The sequence below is a fragment of the Camelina sativa genome, chromosome 20 (assembly GCF_030686135.1).
Source record: "Camelina sativa cultivar CO46 ecotype springtype chromosome 20, ASM3068613v1".
NCBI classification, from domain to species: domain Eukaryota; kingdom Viridiplantae; phylum Streptophyta; class Magnoliopsida; order Brassicales; family Brassicaceae; genus Camelina; species Camelina sativa.
The window spans coordinates 3,925,039-3,947,440 of record NC_141899.1 but is presented as its reverse complement, the minus strand read 5'-3'; the positions used below and the strand labels follow the sequence as shown (position 1 = coordinate 3,947,440).

Here is a 22,402-nt window from a genome sequence, read left to right as displayed (position 1 = left end):
TTAAAAATAAATAAATAAAAGAAATTATGTGTTTGGTTTAAGACTTGAAGCCCATTTGTTAGCATCGGTCTTTTCAACTAAATGGTCTAACTCTACATTTTATATGGGCTTAGAGTCCATATATAAGCTTCAACTTAACTACTGATTTCTCTTATCTTTTTGGGTTTTAGTGATAGAAGTCAGAGCTCATTGTTATTAACTAAAGAATAAAGATAATTCAATTCGTATAGCGATAACAAATGCTTATAAGTTTGTGAAACAGAATCGTAGTCTAGTATTATTAATAATCGTGAGTATAATCAATACAGATCATTTCAGAATCGTCGCCATTATGTTAGTGATGATTATACAGGACTAGTTTAACGGAAATAATATTAATAGCAGCAAAGTTTATTTGAAGATGTAAATGGGTTTGTTCGTTTGGCTGCCGCAAGTACCTGCGGCTGCGGCAGATGCAGGTATGGTTGTTCGTTTGCTTACCGCAGGTACCTGCGTCATGACGCTGCAGCAAACGCTACGACCTGCGTCTAATATTTTTAAACGTCGTTTCAATTCAGCGATTAACAACATAAACGCGGCCGCTGCCGTTGCCGCTGCCGCTGCCACCAGCGTCAACTAAACGAACAAACCCAATGTCACACGTGGGAGAAGCAAAAGAAAAAAAAAAGCAAATAATTGACTAAAGTGTTGACCAACTTCGTCCAATGCTTTCTCTTACCGAATCATCGATCACCACTCACTCATTGTCATTTAGAAGTCCTTCTTCAAATTAGAAGAAAAAAACTAAAAACTAAAAAACACGCAATCAACGGTCCCAAAATATTAGCAATATAAAGGTTGATACAATTTAGTTATTTTAAAAGACAAAAAAAAAAATAGTTCATGAAACCTGCGTACTTAGAAATCTTTTGATTAACAAAAACCTTCTCACAATCAGTCATATATAAACAGATAGTGATCATATTCGTGTTAAAATAACAAAAAAATGTCATTAAAATTGGACAGCATATTTTATAACCCTCTGAAATCATTCTCTTCAAATAGTTAAGTTCTTTCTTGGATTTATAGAAGAAAAATAAAGTTAAGCACCATAATAAAAGTCTGTAAGAGTTAGGTCCATGACATCCATATTTATGTCTTAGGAGTTAGCACCACCATACCCACATATTGACCGAAAAAGGAAATATGCATTGGACCACAAACGCAACTTCAAGTGTTATGTTTTGAGAATTGTTAATTACTGTTTCAAAGCATACAATGAAAAACAGTTTTTTCATAATAATTTAAATAGAGTGTAATGAGTTAACATAGACCTCAGCAAATCAACTTTATCCTCAAGTTTTATCAGATTCAGTGAACCTAGACGCATATATTGAAGCTGTGAAAAACAAAAACAAAAATCAAGAAAAGATCGTGAATTGAAACAGTGGTGCCCATTAACTTCAATAATTAAAAGTTAAAAAAGTGGGATTAGACTATTTAAATTTGGAGACATCATTAACCCTCCCAATATAGCTTCTCACTCTTGACTTTTCCAAGTGACATCAAATACTACTACTACTTCTTCTATTAATTAGTACGCTCTAAAGTCCTTCCACTTAAATTGATTCACCAAATACGTAAATTACTTTTGTTCAACGGATTTAGATACATTGTACCTAGACATGTGTTTTTGAAAATTCGGTTTCTAGAATTTCAACATACGGAATCACGTTTAAGAAAAGAGGATACCAAATATAAGGGGTGGTATTGGTTTGAGATTTATGAAGATTTTTGAAGAGTTCAACAAAATCATTAAAAATGAATAAGTGAAAGATTGTTAAAGATTGCTAGAAAGTTTTGTTGATTAGTTTTCTAAAATCTTGTAAAGTCTTCTAAACAATCCATGTATTTTTGTGATACTTTCCATGACTTTATTTTGTAAAAAAAGTGTTTAAAATCATGAACCAATAACATAATAATTGAATTCATTAATAATCCTAGATTCTTTTGTTTTAATTGAATAACACAAAACTTTTAATGACTTTATAAAAGTCTGAATCCAATAATCCAGATTTGTTAAGATTTTAAATGACTTTTTACAAATCACAAACTAATAACATAAAACTTTAACAGAGTTTAACAAAATCTTGATATAATAACAACAGTTCTACATAACATTTAAAATCTTTAAAACTCTATTAAGGGGGTGTATTGAAATAATGATTTTGGAGGATTTGATGGGATTTAGAAAATTTGAAATTTTGATAGATTTTAGGGAAGTTGATATGATTTATAGTAAAATTCTTTGAAATCCCACCTAAAACTATGAGATTTGGATTTGTGTATTTTTAACTAAACAAATCTTCTCAAATCCTCCAAAATCCCTACAACTTATTAAAATCCAAATCCACAAACTGTTTTGAATAACAGTGGATTTTAAAGTAGATTTTAAAATCATCATTTCAGTAACAGTGGATTTCAAAAAACTTTTTAAAATTCATGATTGAATAACATATGATTTGTAACTTTTACACAAATCACTTAAAATGTCAAGTTGAATACACCCCTAAAATCTTAAACTAGTAACCCCACTTAATCTCACTCGATCAATAACATTTTTAATCATCATACAAAACACCAATATATATCAAACGTACATATAAATATATACATTATTTCCAAGTTTTGTTACACACACCCTTCGATCGTCATGATACTCTATAGTTTGCATGACTTATTTAATCACGACCGAGCTTACGTACCAAGGCACACTACAATATTACATATACTATACGTAGTAAATAATTATACAACATCATCATGCAGACCTCACATTATTTAAACTACAAGAACTGACATAAAACTCACATGCAATATTATCCGGTAACACATATATATGTTATATTAAGAGAAAACTATTTTTAAACTTTTAATCCAAAGCAAGCATCGATAGCTTCTTCGATTGTCATGTAAACTTTGCCCCCGATTTTGCTTACGAACCCTGCTTGATTCAGCTTGTGGATCACTTCCCATTTCGGGTTCACGAGTACTAGCTGCAAAAAAAAAAATGATCAATCTTTTGTCGTTTTTAAAGAGATAACGACGGATTAAATTGTTAGAATGTAAACTAATTACCTCAACACCAGCCTGAGTTAGATTGTTATGGAGCTCCGCCAAAGCAGTAATCCCCGATGTATCGACGTTTATCAAATCTATCAATAAATAATTATGAGAAAGAAGATTGAACAAAACATAAAAGTAATAAAAACTACAGTTTCAAATCTTTTTTTTATTGTGGCTATCTCGATATTTCAACCCAAATAAAAAAACAGATGACTTCAGGTGAGTAGTAAAATATATGAATTTCATCTATCGGATCATTTTTGGTGAGCTATATAATTATATAAATACTTTATAATCTGCATTATCCTAGTGAGTCCACTTACTTGACATATCAAGGACTACAAAGAGGATCTTTCTCTTGGCATTGCTCTTTATGTTTTCTTCTTCCTCTTCCTCATTGACACATCCCATTATCCTATAGACAATCAAAACACATTTATTATACTTAATCAAATGTATATACATATTTATCAAATTCTTAAACGTTGTAGTGAATTGTTATGCATGCCATATATATGTATAAAACAATGTTAGTATACTATACCTTTCCTCGATGGAACTGGCATTAGCGAAGCACAACAACGCAGACTTGACTCGGAAAATCAATACTCCAGGAGTCTTAACCGTCATAGGATATTGATTAGTATCTGCAAAAATATCGGTTCCAGGCATTCTTCTGAGCGTTTCAATCCCTGGTCGAACTGATATGAGTATGATTTTGGCAAACGAAATAACCACCTAGCAAACATAAACGCACGATCATTTATTAATATCTTCATATATATGTATAACCAAAATGATTCTAATAATTATTTTGATGAAGTTTATATCTTCGTTACTAGCACGTACCGCGACAAGAAGTCCAATCTCAACCGAAGCGAATAAAACACCAATGAAAGCTCCAATGAGAGCAAGAAAGTCAAATTTATCGACTTTCCAAATGTGAATGGCCTCATTGATGTCAATTAATCCCGGAAGTGCTGAGAGAATTATGGAAGCGAGGATGGCAATTGGGGTATAGTAGAGAAGCCTCGTTAGGCACTCGAGTGCTACAAACACCGTAACCGACATTACAATGTTCGACATTGCTGTCTCACATCCTGCCGCGAAGTTCACAGCTGTCCGAGAGAATGAACCTAAATTGAAAATGTTATACTTTAGATCGTCACTCACAACATAGTATATAATTTACATGTTTATATTACATAACTGAATTAAAATTAAACTGTTAAACAAATAAATTTTCGGTCACAATTAACCATTAAGTGGACGTGATTTGATGTTTCGTATAAATGTATATGTATCTTTAACTAGAAATTAGAGGAGTTTCCTAAATCAGTAATCAACTCATTCAGAAAGAAAAAAAATTGACAATCCACCAAAGATGACTTTTATTTCACATTCCACCAAAAAAGTGGTCCATGTATATGTTTATAATATAGTCTGAATGGTGATATAAATGTATTACATAATAATAATAATAATAAGATGAATAATTAATTACCAGTAGCAGCGTAACAAGATGTGAAGGAACCGATAACATTCGAAAATCCAATGGCCATCATTTCTTTGTTTCCATCGAGTCTGTACCCTTTGATTCCAGCGAACGACCTCCCTACCGCAATCGCCTCCTGAAAAAAAAAAAGTAATTAGACGATAAAAATTAAAATATTGTTCAAATAAATAAATAAAAATTGGTTAATGCTACCTAACTACTTACGGTTAAAGCAATAATGGCAATGATTAAACCGATTTTAGCGATTTGTCCGAGATGAGGAGTATTAAAGTCGAGATCGTGAATGGAGATTGGATTAAGACCTCCTTTAATGTGCTTCACCGTCTTCACGCCATGCTCGTCCGCTTTAGTTAGAAACACCATTAATGTTGACACCACCACGGCGATCAACGGAGCTGTTGCCGGTAGCCAAAATAACTTCTTGTTCTTCTTCCCCTAATAGACGTACATATATTTCATTGCTAATTAATTTCAGTTCATTATCTAACACTTTCTCTAGAAAAATTTGATGTTTCTAAGATAAAAGTATACACGTTTAACACGTTTGAATTTGCGTTTGAAACAATATACTATCCTAATACATTATATATGTCAGTGCTTATTGGTTTAAAGAACGTTATAATTATATAGTGGTAGACGAATCAACGAAAAGAACCACTTACGATGAAGCGAGTGATAAGGATAAAACTGAGGAAGGAACACCCGAGGATGAAAGTGTGAGGGCTCCATTGTTGTTGACAAGATCGCCAGACAGCTCGAAGAACAGAGACAATGTCGGTGTTGGTGGTGAAGTTAGTGATACCAAGCAAACCTTTGAGCTGTTGGAGTCCGATCACAATAGCTGCACCTCCCATGAACCCTACTATGGCTGCGTGCGACAGAAAATCAACCAGAAACCCTAATCTGAATAACCCGAAAGAAGCTTGGAAGATCCCGGCGAAGAAGGTTGTGGTTATGACTAGTTTCTTGTATCCCAAGGGATCTATTTCTGGATCTATGAGCTTTTGCAACATTGAGGATATAAGGAGGGATACTACAGCCACTGGTCCGATAGCTATCTCTCTTGATGTCCCCATCATTGCATATATCAATGGTGGTACCACACTCGTATCTGTTAATTAATGTAACGTTCAATGTGGTTTTTATTTAAAGAACAAAAATTTCATAAGATTTTAATATGTAATACAAACTTACATAGCCCATATTGAGGATCAAGCTTTGCAAGAGTTGCATAACCAATGCTCTGCACACAAAGTAATGAGTTTTAGTTTTTTTTTTTTTTTTATGAAGAAAATTTTAGAATTCTTGAAGCTAAGGAAAAGGAATATAAATAGACCAAGATATTATTTTAAGTTTGTGTACCTGAGGAATGCAGAGGCTAGCGAGGGTTAAACCAGCCATGAGATCGTTCTTGAACATGGTGAGTTTATAGTTTCTACACCAACCGAAGATTGGGAAAACGGCTTGGAGGATAGAGAGTGTTCGTTTTGGGAGAGGCTGCTTTTGAAGTGACTTGAATCTTTTGAGTTTGGTTAGGAAAGAGCCTTTGACATAGCTCTTGACCTCATGCCACGGGCTGGGTGGTTCAGGACAGTCAAGCAGCCACTTTGACCGGTCAGGTTGGTCTTGATGACCGGCTTGTGCGGCTGCAGATGAACCTGAGTTGGCCATGGCCATCTGGATCATGTGTGTACCATTTGAAGTGTTTGGGAGAACTTGATGTGAGAGAGATTCACCATTTGAAGTGTTTGGGAGAACTTGATGTGAGAGAGATTCACCATTTGAAGTTTTTGGGAGAACTTGATGTGAGAGAGATTCAAAACTCTCTGAATCTCTCTCTTTCATCTTCTTCTCGATTTTTGACGTTGTGAGGAAGTAATTTAACTATGAAGAACTGTGATTGAGCATTCAAAAGTGTGTGGATGCTGAAGTGAATTGACTGATTCTCTAATGTTTATATACACATGAGTTAGTGGAATCTCATGGTGCCTCTTTTTTGTTTTGTTAATTAAAACCAAAAGCACAAAAGGTGTTTTCTTTTACAAAAGAAAACAAAAAAAACCTCACACACACACACAGTTTAATGTGATAAAAATGACTGGGGTGTACAAAATCTTGCGAGGTACAATTAAATTAATAATCCGTTCCAAGCGTTTTCAAATTTCAGGACATCCCACGAAATTTTGGTTTCGAGATTTAGTGAAGTAGATACCAACAATTATGGATTCGAGTATCAATACATAATCCAATATAAGTATTAATAATTTAAATTTTAGTAATTAAGATAAAATTTATTTTGATTACTTCATGTTCTTTAATAAAAATTTTGTATCAATTTTTTAGCATAAAAATAAAAATTCAAAATTTCTATCTTAATAGTTTTATTTAAGATGATGACGTGGTAGGTGAAAATGAAATGGAGCCTCAAACACAGTTCTCTTATCTACGCATGTTATGATGGAAAGCGAAAACAAATTTTTGTGTTAACACAAGTAAGAACATATTATATTAGGTTTAGCAAAATAAACACGACTACAAAATAATGTTCTGGTACTTAAAAGGGTTTATTGATTGATATTATTGGTTAGACTTTTAGATCATAACCAATTGATGGAACATGTGATGGGTTTTGAAAGTGAAGTGGTTAGGCCATAGCCAATACATGATATGTCTTTGTCTTGGTCGGACCAAGTGGAGTGGACACTATATGCGTGCCTCGAACTTCATGGGTCCAACCAAAGTCAACGCCCTCGAGATTTTGTTGCACAAGTATATATGTATATATATGATGTGTATATTTTTCCTGGCATCGTGTATAATGTGTAATCAGATGGTGACACATTGACAGGACAACGACGTTAGCATAAACTAGTACGCTACATGTTCTTTTTGGTAAGAATGTAAATTGCAATGGACTCAAATAGATATTTTTGGGTTAAAATGTATAGACTCAAAAAGCAATGTTTTTGCAAAAGGTTTGCGAGGATAAACATATGAGATGGAAGACAACAGCATGTTGTTGGCATATGAAGGAAGCATGGCCATATACTTTCCTACCAAATGATGCTAATAAGTATAATCTTCTGAACTGAAGTTTAAACCTAATAATGAAATGTATTTTGTGTTACTTTCCCTCTTTTGTAGAATACAAATTGAAGATTTTAGTAGCCACCCAAAATTACATCCCGAACTTTTTCCTACTTTCTAAATTTTAAGGAAAAATTCAAATAACTAGCAGTAGCACTATATCTGATAGAGAGAAAAAAAAGAAGACTATCGAAGAGTTGACAAAAAAAAAAAGACTACGATGAAACAACCAATTATATTCGATATCTGAAATATCAAAAAACGTTACACGGATACATAATTGGGCCCTGACCCACCGTATGCCTATTATTTGGATAAGATCATAAGACTAGGTTTTAGGTTATTCCTTTTTTCCAATTTGCTGAGTTCTCACGGTCGGCAAAAGGATTATAAAGAAAAAAAAACTGATTCCAATTGTGTATTGTCACTGTTATGAATTAATATATGAAGCAAGATAACAACTCGTTTAAGAGAGGGAAAAAAAAAGAAAAAACACCCGTTGTTAATCATGTGGTATATAAATACTAGAGAGCCCAATTGCATTTAGATTCAGGAACCAAAAAGAGAGATATGGTAAGAAAAAGTTAAAAAAAAATTAACGTTCAGGTGGACTTAATACTCCATTATATTCGACGAATGGTGGTTGACTTGTTGTCACTTGTCAGCAACACTCACCTAACTATCAAACGTATCCAAAAACACGTTTCCATTTTGTAAATCATACTCGTACGTACGTGTGTGTTCGTGTTCACGCACGCTCGTGCACGTTTGATCCCCAAAAGTTAGATGGGCTTCAGAAAAATTACTTAGAAAGCCTTTTGATATGGGCCTTATGTATATTCGGCAGTCGGCACCGTTGGACATTTTTGTTTTTTTATTTTCCATTGTACACTATCACGGGATACACTAATCTAGAGGTCTAACCTTTTTTTTTTTTTTACTTGTGTACTTGCAAATGGGTGTTTTTCTTACTTCTCATGGACTAAAAATACTAAAAGATCATCCCTTCTAAATTCACTTTTGAACCGTTTAAGCTTTATGTTTTCGTGATCCATTTAACTTCAAAAATTGATTACAATTCCAAAGGTATAAGTTTCAATTGCATAGGAAAAAAAAGCAGAAAATGAATTGTAGATTCGAAGCACATTTGCAGGAACAAAAAAAAAGGTACCCTAATATTCCATTGGCATTAACTTATAAGTATTGCTTTGCAATTTGTATTATAGAAATATTTAGGGGGTGTTATTGGATTCTTATTTATAAAGATTTTTGAATAGTTCAACAAAATCATTAAAAAGTAAATAAGTAAAAGATTGTTAAAGATTGCTAGAGAGTTTTGTTGTTTAGTTTTCTAAAATGCTCTTTAAAATGCTCCCAACAATCTCTGTATTTTTTTTTATATTTTCTATGACTTTATTTCGTAAAGAAAATATTTAAAATCATGAACCAATAATATAATAATTGAATTAATTAACAATCCTAGATTCTTTTGTTTTAATTGAATAACACAAAACTTTTAATGACTTATAAAAGTCTGAATCCAATAACCCAAATTTGTTAAGATTTTAAATGAATTTTTACAAATCACAAACTAATAACTCTGAACTTTAACAGAGTTTAACAAAATTTTAATATAATAACAATATATTCTACCTAACATTTAAAATCTTTAAAATAGAATCTTAAACCAATAACCCCCACTTAATAAATTGCTTTGCTTTGCAATTTGTCTTTTAAGTATTCTTTTTTTATTAGATATATTGACTAAAATGATTAATTTTTATATCCTCATTTCTTAATTTAGCACAGTCAAATAACTTTGATTTTCTTTTATAATCCTTATCAGAAATTTAGTAAGATATCTCTTTTGAACACATTTTATAGAAAGAAATCTTCTTTTTTTTACACTAGTCATGATCCCATAAATTGTAGTTTTAAATATTGTCTTATAGAGTTTTTAATTACATTCAATTTCTAGTCAAATAACTTTATATAGTGGCTCCATTTCAAGTAATAAAATCTATTAAAAAAAGTAAAAAAAACAAAACAAAAGTTTACACAGGTTTATGACAAGTGTAGAAAATAGATTTTTTTTTTTTTTTTTTTTTTTGTCAATAGTGTAGAAAATAGATTATATTACTTGAAATGGAGTCACTGTAAAATATATTTCAAGCAAAAAAGTTTACCTACATGTCCCTCCTGTCTATAAAAACACGACCCTGGCCTCACACCCCAATGCATTCAGAACCCCCAATTGCATACCCTCTCATAGTTCTCTCCCCCTCTCATAGTTCTCTCCAATTTTTTTCCTTAGGCAAAAATGTTCATCGATGGCTTCAAGGTTGAATCTCCAAACGTGAACTACACAGAGAATGAGATCCATTCAGTGTACGACTACCAAACCACTGAGCTTGTCCATGAGAACAAAAACGGTGCGTTTCAATGGACTGTGAAGCCAAAGACCGTGAAGTATGAGTTTAAGACCGACACTCATCTTCCAAAACTTGGGTTTGTCTCATCATCTTCTCTTAAATCTTTTCACCTTTTAATACATTTTTTTATATTATTATTACATAATGTTTGTAGATTTTTCTTTTATTAATTGATTCATGATGTTTTTGCTTTATCTAATTGTATTTTCTTGGCAGAGTAATGCTCGTAGGTTGGGGTGGCAACAATGGTTCTACTCTTACCGCTGGTATTATCGCCAATCGTGAGTAAGTGAAACATCTCATTCTTCTTCTTCTTCTTAATTGTTTTGTTATCATAATAAAACTGTTTCAAAAGGGAATAAAGTCGAGTGTCCTAATTTATTCATATTCTCGCAATTGGATTGTTGAATAATGAGCAAGTTGTGTATTATTTAATCAGATTTTGTTCTCTTATGTAATAACAAAATATTTGGTGGCAGGGGAATATCCTGGGCCACGAAGGAGAAAGTGCAACAAGCTAATTATTTCGGATCATTAACCCAAGCATCCTCTATCCGGGTCGGGTCATTCAATGGCGAAGAAATCTATGCTCCCTTCAAAAGTCTTCTCCCCATGGTACATTTTACCTTTTTTTTTTACTGTTGACTATTGACTGTGCATTTTAGTCTAAAATTACATTCAATACATTAAAATATATTACATTTATTTTTTTAAAGAACATTACAAAATAGAGAAAAATAATAATTTTTTTTTATTACAATGTGTTATGAAAATGATAGGTGAATCCGGAAGAAATTGTGTTTGGAGGATGGGACATAAGTGACATGAACTTAGCGGACGCAATGGGACGTGCCAAGGTCCTAGACATCGACCTCCAAAAGCAGCTCCGTCCCTTCATGGAACACTTGGTTCCACTCCCTGGAATCTTCGACCCGGATTTTATCGCAGCTAACCAAGGTTCACGTGCCAACCACGTGATCAAAGGCACTAAGAAACAACAACTCGAACAAGTCATCAATGACATCAGGTAACAATAACGGTTTTATCTTTTAGACTTTTAGTATCCAAAAAGATTTTAAAAAATAATAATGATTTATGTTTACAGTTAGCCAAATGTAAGATAAATTTGTTCGTTTTTATATAATTAGGGAGTTCAAAGAGAGAAGCAAGGTGGAAAAAGTGGTGGTACTGTGGACGGCGAACACAGAAAGATACAGCGATGTGGTGGTTGGTCTTAACGACACGACGGAGAATCTAATGTCATCTTTGGAGAAAGATGAGGCTGAGATTTCTCCTTCTACACTTTACGCCATTGCTTGTGTTCTTGAGAACGTTCCTTTCATCAATGGAAGTCCACAAAACACTTTTGTCCCTGGTAAATTAAATCAAAACTATAGTTTAATATCTAGTAACGTTCATATTTCTGTTAGTTAAATCACATTTTGCACATATTACAGGGCTCATTGAATTGGCCATCGAGAGAAACTGCTTGATCGGTGGTGATGACTTCAAGAGTGGTCAGACCAAGATGAAGTCTGTCCTCGTCGATTTCCTTGTTGGCGCCGGTATCAAAGTACGTAATCATAAATAAGTATTTTAATTAAATTTTGTATTTTTTTCATAAAACGTTACAAAACGAAATTAATTGCATTTGTCTATGTGTATGAACATATATAGCCGACGTCCATAGTGAGCTACAACCACCTTGGGAACAACGACGGCATGAACTTGTCGGCGCCACAAACATTCCGGTCAAAGGAGATATCGAAGAGCAATGTTGTGGATGATATGGTTGCTAGCAACGGCATCTTGTACGAGCCTGGTGAACACCCTGACCACGTTGTGGTCATTAAGGTGATTAATTTTACAGTTATTCATAACTACCCATCTCTTAATGTGTCCAATGAACATTAAACTAAACTATACTATTGGATGGTGTTGCAGTATGTGCCGTATGTAGGGGACAGCAAGAGAGCAATGGACGAGTACACATCAGAGATATTTATGGGAGGGACTAACACAATTGTGATGCACAACACTTGTGAAGACTCTCTCTTAGCTGCTCCTATTATTTTGGACCTTGTTCTTCTTGCCGAGCTCACTACTCGTATCAAGTTCAAGTCTGAAAATGAGGTTTCTAATCGTTTACAAAATCGTTATCTAAAGTTCAATGATTATCAGAAAAATGTTAGATTTAAGTCTTATGATTTGTTGGTTTTCTTGCAGGGAAAGTTTCGTTCTTTCCATCCGGTGGCTACTCTCCTAAGTTACCTCTCAAAGGCACCATTGGTAAGCAAAACAAAGCAAACATCTTGCCGTTTCTGAATTCTAATGACGTTCTTAACATATATATCTTTCATTCAATGAATGTAGGTCCCTCCCGGCACGCCAGTTGTGAACGCTTTGTCGAAACAGCGTGCAATGCTCGAGAACGTACTCAGAGCTTGTGTTGGACTTGCTCCTGAGAACAACATGATTCTCGAGTACAAGTGATCAAGAGATCAGTCATCACTATCACTTGTACAAGTGATAAAGAGATCAAGACCCGCCTCTTAGCTTCTTCTTTGCTTTCTATGTTTTAATTAATAATAATGACATTTTCAAAATGTAAGTGTTCTTTTTTTTTTTTTGTTATCTTTTCTTGTTTACAAATATCAATGTCATGTATTGGTATCTTGCTGCTGAATCGGAACATTCTTCCAATTTTATAATAGAAAGAGATGGCTTAATAAATTATAGCTTTATAAAATGGTTATTATGTTTCATTGGAGAATATATTTTACACCCTGTTTTCATCAAAACTTAATCCCTCTGATCATATATTAGTTGCTCTTATTGTAAATGGTTAAGAAATTGATTTGGTAAATTCAATTCATATACTTGAATCTTAAGTTCTCTTCATTCTCTGCCTAGAAATGGTCACCATTGAAAACAAGTATAACTTGAGCATACTAAACTGAAGTTCCTGTTTAATATAATCATAATATGCAAACAAACATCTTTAAACTGAAGATAGAAATGAGACTCAAATTAAGGTGTGACGACTAATTAGCAGCCACAAGGTCCGTATGAAGAAGAAGCAAAGGGCGTGAATGTGAGATCACTCTTCTTTTCCCATAGCCATCAAGAACTCTCCTTCACATACCAAAGAGTTACCTACATATGCTTTCCCTTCCATTTTCGCTATCCCAAACCGCTTCTGCAACTTCACAAGCGTCATCCTCATCACAAGAGTATCACCTGCAATCACAGGCTTTCTGAACCTGACTTTGTCGATTCCGGCAAAGAAGAAGTTGCTTCTCGATCCACCAACTTCTGGTTGTAGCATCACTATACCTCCCACCTGAGCCATGGCCTGTCGAAACAAAACATCTACTTCACCACTTTGAACTCAGAAAAACTCAGAAACTAATGAATGAAACTTTACAGACAAACTATATGTAGCTCTTTTTAACTGCAACAATACATAAGACAGCCTCCTAATCATTCATTCCACATACACTTGCGATAGAGACTACTAGTTTTATAAAACAGCTAATCTTATTCTCAAATCTAGTCCCTTTCTTAAAACTGAAACTTAAACTAAAGCCTTCATCACTTCAACCGGAACACAAAATTCACCCTCATTCTCTTTCCCCAGAGTCACACCATTCAAAAACAAACTAATCAACTAAATCATTGCTCAACAGCAAGCAAGAATCAGAGCAACCCTAGATTTCTAACCTCAAATAGCTTCTCCTGAACTGTAAACGTATGAAAAAAAAAGACTGAAACTTTTGGAGTAAGAAGAGGGGCAATGTAATAATACCTCAACCATGAGAACTCCAGGCATTATAGGCCTCTCAGGGAAATGGCCAGGAAAGAAATTATCATTAATGGTAACGTTCTTAATAGCTACAGCAGATACACCAGCCGTGTACTCTATCACTCTATCCACTAACAGAAACGGGAATCTACACAACAAAAATCCACAAATCAGAATGAATCAGATTTCAGAAATCGCAATACAACAAACTTCAGCTTACAAAAAACAGATTTTTTTTTGTCTTTTTCTCATATAATGTTCACCTGTGAGGCAAAATCTCTTGTATCTTATTGATGTCCATCACCGTTGGATATGCCTCATACCCTGAAAATAAAGATTTAACATTTAAAAATCGAAACTTGATTTGTAAATGAAAATGCAATGGAGAGGCAGGAACATTACTGAGTTCAATTGGGATCTCTTTCTCCTCTGCTGTGCTCTTTGATTCATCAGTGGAGCAGAAGACGAGCGAGCTGGATCGGCGTTTGGGACGAAACGCGACGGAGCTCGATCTGAGCAACGGTGGAGATAGTGACTGATGAAGAGGGATAGTCGCAAGGTTTCGCGACGAGGATGCTGTGAAAACGGAGCTGGAAGCAGCCATTTCCGATTCGATCTAGTGTGAGAGAGAGAAAGGGACGGAGAATTCGAAGGGAGGAGTGTTTTCAAAGAGCTTCCAACGGAAACAATGGCGATCCAATGACTATGAGACGACTATATGAATTGTTTGGGCCTAATATGGGCTTATTTTTCAATGAGTAAGCCCATTTAAACCTTTTTTTTACCGATATTATATTTGTGTTGTTCAGCTACAGCTATTTTCTAATAATGGAAGGCTAGAAAATGTATTTGGTAAACCGTTCAATGATGACTGTAACAGAATCATACCAACCAAACCAACCAACCTTGCGCCTACAATATATTGCTGCAACTACGAATATAGACGTATAAATTTACTGTTCAACTAAAATACTAGGCACTTTACTATCTCTTCAACTCAAAATTCTTATGTAGTAGTATAAGACCAATATTAAAGGTTACAGCAACTACTTCAATCCAATACACTCTCATGTGTATATCCAAATCATCATTGCGTTTAGAGATACGGATCATTATGTTGACATAAAAAATTGTGAAACTATTTTTTTATCAACAAAAAAAAAAGAACAAACACACACACATTTTGATACCCAAACGCATACATGTATTTTACGTTTTTTGTATTATTATAGAGAAGAGCGATGCTTATCATGCAGTATTCATAGTATTTATTATTGAGTTTCTATAGATCAATGATGATCTTTCAAATATTTTCGAAATTAAGAAGAATTATTCAGTCATTTTCATAAATTTAATGTTCATTTGTACGTTTCCTCCTTATTTTTTAATATTGTTTCTTCTATGAATTCACAATTTATTATAAGATTATTCAGAGGTCATAAAAAGCTGACACAACTATTTAGAAAATGGCGTTGTTATGTTTGGTGGCTGGTGAGGAAGTTAAGTATATGGGCTACTCCTCCATGCATCCACATTCTCTGTTTTTACCACCTCCCAAATTTACCCTTTTCCAACTAGTTAGTTTTATTAAGGAACGATTAATCAGGATTCAGGCCCGTTTTAAGTGTTGATGTTACCGTGAATTTTTTGTTTTTTTTAATAAAATGTAAAATTTATTCAGAAAAAATGTTTTTACATCAAGTGCAGCTTTTGTTTGAGGTGTTCTAACATAAGATTAGCCTAACAGTTAGAAAATAGAAGTGTTTTCATCTTGTTAACGTGATTTCACCGAATGACTAAAGAATACATATAAAAAGTTCGAATAATTTGAAAGAGATATTTCGAAACCGTCCATTAAATTTTTACTCTTTGTATTGATATGTCATATTGGTCTGTTTTCTAACGGATGTATTGTAGTAGGAAGAGTACAGAACACAGAAGCAGTAAACGACCCTCACGTGTTCTCTTTAGTGTTTTTTACCTAGATTCTGGAGCTCTTTTTTGTCTTTGAAAGACTTGAGCTGTGGTTAAAAGTCATTAAAAGTCAAAACTTCCATTTTGAAGCACAATGATCTTGACTCATCGTCTTCTCTGAAACATCTTTAGCTTTATATCTTTTTATCCAAATTTGGGTAACACGATACAAATTAAATGTGGTTAATTAAAATATTCGAGAATCGAAGGATAATAATCATGACAAGTCAATTGCTCAACCAAATCTTAGTATATTGTATAATTCAGTTTGGTGCATGGTGCGTAAAAAGCAGGCATGGGGACCAATCTGGTCTAAATCTATCAAGGCCGAACCGAAGGCTTGGAACGGTTTTAGTCCATAGAAAGACAAACACATAATGTAGTGAATTGCGTATTCATTTTTTCCGGTTTGGTTTGGGTTTTCAATTTTGGGGAAAAAGAAGTTTGTAACTTTGTATTAAAATTAAATTATACACTTGTGTTGCATACGTTTTGGTTTTGGTTGGATTTAAAACGTAAACGGTTGAATCCGATTTAAATCCAAAATATCAAGACAAAATCAGAGCTGGATAGATAAAGACTGGACCGGGTTATTATCCCATTGTACCCATCAGGTAGAAGAAACTAAAGCCAAGTCGTTTTCAGTTCTGGTTTGGCTCATCTCTTATGCCAGTTCTGTTGTCTCAGAAAGAGGCCAAATTCACTTCCACACAGAGAGATAAAAATACACATTCCCTTATCTTTTTTTGTATATAAAGAACAGTTCTGTGGGTTTAATAATTCTCATCTCTTGTCCGGACATAGACACAAAAGATGGAAGCCTTAAGACGCAGAAGAGGAAGCAGAGAGAACAACAAAAGTCCAGAGAGGATAATAAGGTCTTTGAATCTTCAGCATCAAGATGAAGAAGAATTAGAAGAAGAGGTCAAGACAAAGAAACCCATTTTCAGAAGAGTCCAAGTTGTTTATTACCTCACTAGAAATGGCCATCTCGAACACCCTCACTTCATTGAAGTCATTTCTCCGGTTAACCAGCCTCTCCGGTTAAGAGGTAAATTACCCCCAAAAAAAAAACTCAAACTCTCAAAGAGAGAGATCACTATACTCTGTTTCATTGTCCATGGGTTTTGCTCTGATTAGTGTTTTGATCTCAATTTATGCTAAAGTTTCGATTTTTTGTTTTGCTCTGATTAGTGTTTTGTATATATAACCGGTTTTTGGATCATAGGTTAGTGTTTTCATATCATTTTTATGTTAATCAAGTTTATTTTTATTTTTTATAATGAAGATGTGATGAACCGGCTTACGGTTCTAAGGGGGAAGTGCATGACATCACAATATGCTTGGTCATGTAAAAGGTAACGTTTTAAAACTGAAGCACATCTGTTACATGTTAATCAAATAAATACGCAACAAATTATATCGATATTTTTCATCAGGAGCTATAAAAATGGATTCGTGTGGAACGACTTAGCTGCAAACGATGTGATTTACCCATCGGATTGTGCTGAGTATGTGTTGAAAGGATCTGAAATCGCCGGTAACGTTTTAAAAAAAAAATCTGAAAACATATCATACTAGTTATAAAATTTGTGGTTATGCAAAATTGAGATTTATCTTGTTGTTTTAAATTTTATAGACAAATTTCAAGAAGTACATGCATTGTCTGGTCCAATTCAAGAAGCTCCAAAAAGTCGACTTCTCAGGTCAAAACCCAAACCTCAAAACAGAACAACGTCGTTTGATGATGAGTCAGAGCTTTACGTCAGAGCAGAGCAAGAAGATGAAGAAGAAGAAGAAGAAGAAGAAGACGGAGACTACGAACTTTACGAAGAGAAAACGAGTTATACATCTTCCACTACGCCTCAATCTCGCTGTTCCCGAGGCGTTTCAACTGAGACAATCGAATCCACCGAACAAAAACAGAACTTGAGCAAGAAGACAGAACAAGATTCGCAAGTACGTTCTGACTCGTCCGAGTTACGTCGTTCTAACCCGGTGTTGGAGCAGCCGCGTCGTCGGCTCGACGTTTCGACGCGGGTCGTCGAAGACGGGGATCCGGTGGAACCCGGATCAGGTCGTGCGTCTATTTGGCTGCAGATGATCTCGTGCGGGCACATGGCCACCAAGTACTACGCACCGGGTGTGATGAATCCGAGACAAAAGGAAGAGAGCCTTCGAAAAGGAGTTCTGTGCAAGAACATTGTGAAGAAGACCGTCGTGGACGACGAACGTGAGATGATAAGGTTCATGTCGGAGAATCCAAGGTTCGGGAATCCTCAGGCGGAGGATAAAGAGTATTTCAGCGGGAGCATTGTTGAGTCGGTGAGTCAGGAACGAGTCACGGTTGAACCATCGCTGAGACGATCCAATTCGTTCAAAGAGGAAAGGTTAGTACTTAGTACAATACACACCGAGTCAACCAAAAAAAAAAACTTGTGAACTGACTAAAACTTTAAAATATTTGAAAACAGATCAAAGATCGTGGAAATGGCTGATGAAACGAAAAAGAAAGAAGAAAGATCGATGGTGAAGGTGAAATGTATACCGAGAACGTGTTTAATGTCATCGTCGAAGCAAATCAAGAAGTAAAAAAAGAAAAATTTGATATAGAGGAGTAACGAATGATTATTATGGGAGTAGTATTTTAGTACTTTACTGCTAAAGATAGATGCAGTAAATTTGGTAAGCGGTATTGAATTTTAATGACTAGATGTTGCTGTTTTTTTATGTATTATCGGAAATATATTTTCTCCACTTTATCTGACTAGTTGTTGAAAAGCAAGTGGAAAATGGAAAAATTCAGTTTAATCTTATGGGAATCTAAATCTACTAGAGTGCTGATATTATGTTGTCGTATTGTGAGATTGAAATTAAACTTTAAAACATAGAGATGCCTTAAATAAAAAAGATAAAATGACATATCCAGAATAGAAAAAGGAGGTGGGATGATTGGATATAAACGATGCCGTACATTCACCCATCGATTCGTAGAAGTGCTTTTTCGCATTAAGAGAGATATCGTATTTTCTCTGCCACTATTTTGTTAGTAGTAAGGTTTTTATATTTGACAAATCATAGGCTAAGGAACGTTCCATAGGGTTACCAAACCTTTCGCTTTTTTTTTTTTCTACCAACATTTTTCCATTATATATCTATAAGTAAAGTATCAGCTTATTCTGATTAAGAATTGAATTAAAAATAATTTCAGTAAAACATCTCAACAAGTCAAACATACTCAACCGTTATGAGTGCTTCATTTCTCGGATTCGATATGCAATTAATTACCAAGTCCATGAATATCATCTGGTCAGTACTTAGTTTTATATGGTACTATGGAATGTTTTTTACCTTTTGTTTCATGAATCCTAATTATTGGCCTGAACTAGGGTCTTACCAAAAGCGTAATAGATAATGAACAAGAGCTCTTATAATTAGCATTCTTATCATGAAAAATATTATACCGGATCCACTAGCTATACGAAGAACAAGAAAATTGGCTAAAGAACATGTATCAGCCATAAAACTGATTATATATTTAGTAACTATATTGGTGGTAATAAGAATTAATTAAGTTTAGCAAAAAATATGTATTTTGTGATAGCTAATGGCCTAATGGCTAATGTAACTATGTTTCTGTGGTAATAATGCATTTAATTAAAAAGAAATTAAACATCCTAGTTAACTTCATGAGAAGATAAAATGTTACAAATACTGAGCTCCTAATAAGAAAAAAAAATTACCTTTAACACATATCAAAGAGAAGAACCACATGACTTTAAGCATATTAACGATATCAAACCTTCCGGGTTAATTGATACTAACTGCCAAATTTTAGTTTTGGAGAACTGGAAGAGTTCAATAGCAATAAAGAGAACAAATTTAAGATTTCGATTTGAAGAGTTCAAAGGTGATGGAGAAAAGGATCTCTCCTCAGGAGGTTTAGATATCTCTCTACAATGAGGGAAAATATATAGTTTGTCAATAGAGATTCTTCTTTAATTTGAAGAGGCGACGGATCAATAGTACCAAAAACATAATTATAATTTAAATACATATCAATGCATAATTTATTATACTATAAATTACCCATGTGGAGAAAACTAAAACGCATATTCATAGTATAAAAACTATATATATTTTTTTTTTTCACAACAAAAAAATCAGCTCATATAAGCCAATACAAAGGAAAAGCGTTTACAAACAAAACATAATGTAGCGATGTACGCGCTTGGCGTATCAAAAAATCCGCATTTACATTAGCATTTCTGGAAATAAAAGATAAAGAGAAAGAAGAAAAGTCCTCCATGTTTATTTTGATATCGTCGAGGTAAATTTTGAAGACCGGCCAGTCTTGAGGGGAAAACACCATCTTCACCAAATCTGTATAAAAAACCACTTCGTGATAATTATGACCAATCATGTACCGCATAGCCTAAACAAAAGCTTTTACTTCTGCATGCAATGGAAAAAAATTACTTATGTGAAGAAAACCAGAATACATGAATCACTTTTTTTTTTCTTTCCAGGAATGCAAATAAAAAAACACATCTATCTAATTTCTGGAAATATATAATTAGGATTCGAATTTGCAAAAACTTGTGGATATAGGTTTTTTTTTTATTCATACATCTTGCTTCAATTTTTTTAATACCTAAGTATCAGATCTTAGTTAAAAACTAAATTAAATTAATATACAATTAATAAAACTGACGAACAACAAGCGAAAAACCCAAAAGGTGGGCTTAGGAAACGCTTTTCCATTTAGAGGGTTTCATATCTTAGGAAAAGATTGAGTTACCGGGAAAATCTTTTATTTTCGCCGGATTTGATTGATTCTTTCTCTGTTTTTACGGTGTATTCTTGGAAGGTTACTGGAAAGTTCTTGACCTAGTTCTTCGTTTGCGGCCGCCGTCTTTCATTGTGAAGTGCTGGACAAGGTGAGGAAGCGCGAGTGTTTAGTGAGAACTTTTTTTCAGAGTGGGTGATGGAGTATGCTTTAGATAAAGCTTTGAAGGAGATGTCGCTCGAGGACGACCAGCCGATTGTGCTTCAGGACCATGCGAAGTTCGTCTCGAGTGTAAGGAATACTTGTAGTATTATTGGCAAGCTACTGTGTCCGGAGAATCAAAAGATGTCAAGTTTGATCCACAAGATGCCAAGGGTTTGGAGGGTCTATAACAGAGTCCGTGGGATCGCTTTGCCCAATGACAAGTTCCAATTCATCTTTGATTCTGAGGCAGATCTTTCTCTGGTGCTGCAGTCTGGAGCTTGGACTTTTAATGACTGGAGTCTGACGCTTGAGAGATGGGTAGAGAATCCGCCGAGTGATTTTCTCAAGGTGTTACCAATATGGGTGCGTATTCGGCACATACCTGTGGACACGATAAAGGAAATTGCAGGACACATTGGTCGTGTCACGGATATTGCTTTTGATCCATTGAAGCCTCTAAGTAGGGGATATGTGAGAGTTAGGGTTTTGTTTGATATTAACAAGCCTCTGAAGAATAGGAAAGAAATGAAGATTCCATCAGGTGAGGTTGTGGAGATAGGATTTGAGTATGAAAGAATCCGGAAGAGATGTTATCATTGTTTACGGTTGACGCATGACAAGCTTCGATGCCCTTTGTTACCTTCAAACCGGCAATCTTCTGCTACGGGGGAGGAGAAAGGTCAGTTGTTGGTTCCACAGCGGTTGGTTCCGAGGATTAGTAATGATGATCCCTTGTTTGGGGTACTGACTGATGATGATGTGGGCATTGATGTGTTGACTGGTAAACCAAAGATTGCTAAGGAGGTTTTGGACGAGATGCGTCAGTACTTGTCTGTAGCTAAGCCTAAGGAGAAGCAGATTCGTATTGAAAGAGTCCGTAAGTCTGTTTGGGATCTTGAAGGTGACATTGAAGGTCAAAAGACTTTGCTACGGTTGGAAGCTCCTACACGACTTACTGCGGATGCGGACAAAGATAAAGGGCTGGTCTTTGACTTTGAACACTCAGCTTCTTCAATTGGTGACGGTGACCGAACTATGAGTCCTGCTCATAATTCTGTTCAATCACAGCCGATTGTTTCCTCCTCTGCTTTTCTGTCTGGTCATGGTGCTAGGGGTCATCGAGCTAGCTTCTCTGCTGGCTCTTCCGGCACTACCAAATACCAGAAGAAACGTAGACGCCCTAGTCAATGGAGGAGGAAAGCTCAGGCCACGTTAAAGGATCAGGGGACTGGAAGAAGTAATCAACCTGTTAACGATGAGAATGATGTAGTAGTGATGTCAAAGAGGAAAGCTTGTAATGAGGTTCCAGTATCAGCTAAGGTTGCTAAACACGATGCAAGTAAGGCGGTTCCAAGTGAGGAACTGCCAGTTCAAATATGAGTTTTATGAGTTGGAATTGTCAAGGATTGGGGGGCACCTTGACAATTCCTTACTTGAGGGAGATGCGTCGTCTACATTTCCCGGACTTTTTGTTCCTCCTGGAAACTAAA

The 22,402-nt window shown here is 34.8% G+C and overlaps 5 protein-coding genes and 1 long non-coding RNA gene across 6 annotated transcripts; 3 read left to right on the top strand and 3 right to left on the bottom strand.

The window, feature by feature from the left end:
* Nucleotides 1–255: 255 nt before the first annotated feature.
* Nucleotides 256–1,879, bottom strand: LOC147918447 (uncharacterized). The gene is made up of 2 exons (XR_015594174.1): nucleotides 1,314–1,879; nucleotides 256–1,207 (listed from the first exon to the last, which is right to left on the bottom strand). It is a non-coding gene; the product is annotated as an uncharacterized LOC147918447 (long non-coding RNA).
* Nucleotides 1,880–2,627: 748 nt separating this feature from the next.
* LOC104769217 (sulfate transporter 2.1) lies at nucleotides 2,628–9,005 on the bottom strand. Its single transcript, XM_010493370.3, has 10 exons — nucleotides 5,984–9,005; nucleotides 5,816–5,864; nucleotides 5,284–5,732; nucleotides 4,826–5,056; nucleotides 4,610–4,736; nucleotides 3,955–4,241; nucleotides 3,650–3,843; nucleotides 3,429–3,520; nucleotides 3,118–3,194; nucleotides 2,628–3,035 (listed from the first exon to the last, which is right to left on the bottom strand). Exons 1-10 carry the CDS (start codon nucleotides 6,464–6,466, stop codon nucleotides 2,904–2,906), a joined length of 2,121 nt encoding a protein of 706 aa, XP_010491672.1. The 5' UTR covers nucleotides 6,467–9,005; the 3' UTR covers nucleotides 2,628–2,903.
* Nucleotides 9,006–9,795: 790 nt separating this feature from the next.
* On the top strand, nucleotides 9,796–12,889 carry LOC104769216 (putative inositol 3-phosphate synthase isozyme 3). The gene is made up of 10 exons (XM_010493369.3): nucleotides 9,796–10,216; nucleotides 10,357–10,425; nucleotides 10,620–10,755; nucleotides 10,920–11,167; nucleotides 11,289–11,515; nucleotides 11,598–11,713; nucleotides 11,818–11,994; nucleotides 12,085–12,273; nucleotides 12,367–12,429; nucleotides 12,514–12,889. Exons 1-10 carry the CDS (start codon nucleotides 10,029–10,031, stop codon nucleotides 12,631–12,633), a joined length of 1,533 nt encoding a protein of 510 aa, XP_010491671.2. The 5' UTR covers nucleotides 9,796–10,028; the 3' UTR covers nucleotides 12,634–12,889.
* A 176-nt stretch (nucleotides 12,890–13,065) lies between these two features.
* On the bottom strand, nucleotides 13,066–14,648 carry LOC104769215 (uncharacterized). Its single transcript, XM_010493368.3, has 4 exons — nucleotides 14,348–14,648; nucleotides 14,209–14,269; nucleotides 13,949–14,093; nucleotides 13,066–13,495 (listed from the first exon to the last, which is right to left on the bottom strand). Exons 1-4 carry the CDS (start codon nucleotides 14,547–14,549, stop codon nucleotides 13,241–13,243), a joined length of 663 nt encoding a protein of 220 aa, XP_010491670.1. The 5' UTR covers nucleotides 14,550–14,648; the 3' UTR covers nucleotides 13,066–13,240.
* Nucleotides 14,649–16,461: 1,813 nt separating this feature from the next.
* On the top strand, nucleotides 16,462–18,735 carry LOC104769214 (protein SOSEKI 2). The gene is made up of 5 exons (XM_010493367.3): nucleotides 16,462–16,970; nucleotides 17,208–17,277; nucleotides 17,359–17,459; nucleotides 17,559–18,309; nucleotides 18,394–18,735. Exons 1-5 carry the CDS (start codon nucleotides 16,733–16,735, stop codon nucleotides 18,509–18,511), a joined length of 1,278 nt encoding a protein of 425 aa, XP_010491669.2. The 5' UTR covers nucleotides 16,462–16,732; the 3' UTR covers nucleotides 18,512–18,735.
* A 2,171-nt stretch (nucleotides 18,736–20,906) lies between these two features.
* Nucleotides 20,907–22,292, top strand: LOC147918446 (uncharacterized). The gene has a single exon (XM_087505802.1). The coding sequence runs from the start codon at nucleotides 20,907–20,909 to the stop codon at nucleotides 22,290–22,292; it is 1,386 nt and encodes a 461-aa protein (XP_087361928.1).
* The last annotated feature ends 110 nt before the right edge of the window (nucleotides 22,293–22,402 follow it).

Excerpts from the sequence above, each read along its gene's own strand:
- LOC147918446 (XM_087505802.1), top strand. The coding sequence starts at position 20,907 with ATGGAGTATGCTTTAGATAAAGCTTTGAAGGAGATGTCGCTCGAGGAC.
- LOC104769216 (XM_010493369.3), top strand. The coding sequence starts at position 10,029 with ATGTTCATCGATGGCTTCAAGGTTGAATCTCCAAACGTGAACTACACA. Across the intron at positions 10,426-10,619 it reads GGTATTATCGCCAATCGTGA|GGGAATATCCTGGGCCACGA; the intron begins GTAAGTGAAACA and ends ATTTGGTGGCAG. Across the intron at positions 12,430-12,513 it reads ACCTCTCAAAGGCACCATTG|GTCCCTCCCGGCACGCCAGT; the intron begins GTAAGCAAAACA and ends CAATGAATGTAG.
- LOC104769217 (XM_010493370.3), bottom strand. The coding sequence starts at position 6,466 with ATGAAAGAGAGAGATTCAGAGAGTTTTGAATCTCTCTCACATCAAGTT. Across the intron at positions 5,057-5,283 it reads TCCTTATCACTCGCTTCATC|GGGAAGAAGAACAAGAAGTT; the intron begins GTAAGTGGTTCT and ends TACGTCTATTAG. Across the intron at positions 4,242-4,609 it reads ATCTTGTTACGCTGCTACTG|GTTCATTCTCTCGGACAGCT; the intron begins GTAATTAATTAT and ends TTTTCAATTTAG.
- LOC104769215 (XM_010493368.3), bottom strand. The coding sequence starts at position 14,549 with ATGGCTGCTTCCAGCTCCGTTTTCACAGCATCCTCGTCGCGAAACCTT. Across the intron at positions 14,270-14,347 it reads AGAGATCCCAATTGAACTCA|GGTATGAGGCATATCCAACG; the intron begins GTAATGTTCCTG and ends CTTTATTTTCAG. Across the intron at positions 13,496-13,948 it reads CTGGAGTTCTCATGGTTGAG|GCCATGGCTCAGGTGGGAGG; the intron begins GTATTATTACAT and ends TTGTTTCGACAG.
- LOC104769214 (XM_010493367.3), top strand. The coding sequence starts at position 16,733 with ATGGAAGCCTTAAGACGCAGAAGAGGAAGCAGAGAGAACAACAAAAGT. Across the intron at positions 16,971-17,207 it reads CCAGCCTCTCCGGTTAAGAG|ATGTGATGAACCGGCTTACG; the intron begins GTAAATTACCCC and ends TTTATAATGAAG. Across the intron at positions 18,310-18,393 it reads AATTCGTTCAAAGAGGAAAG|ATCAAAGATCGTGGAAATGG; the intron begins GTTAGTACTTAG and ends ATTTGAAAACAG.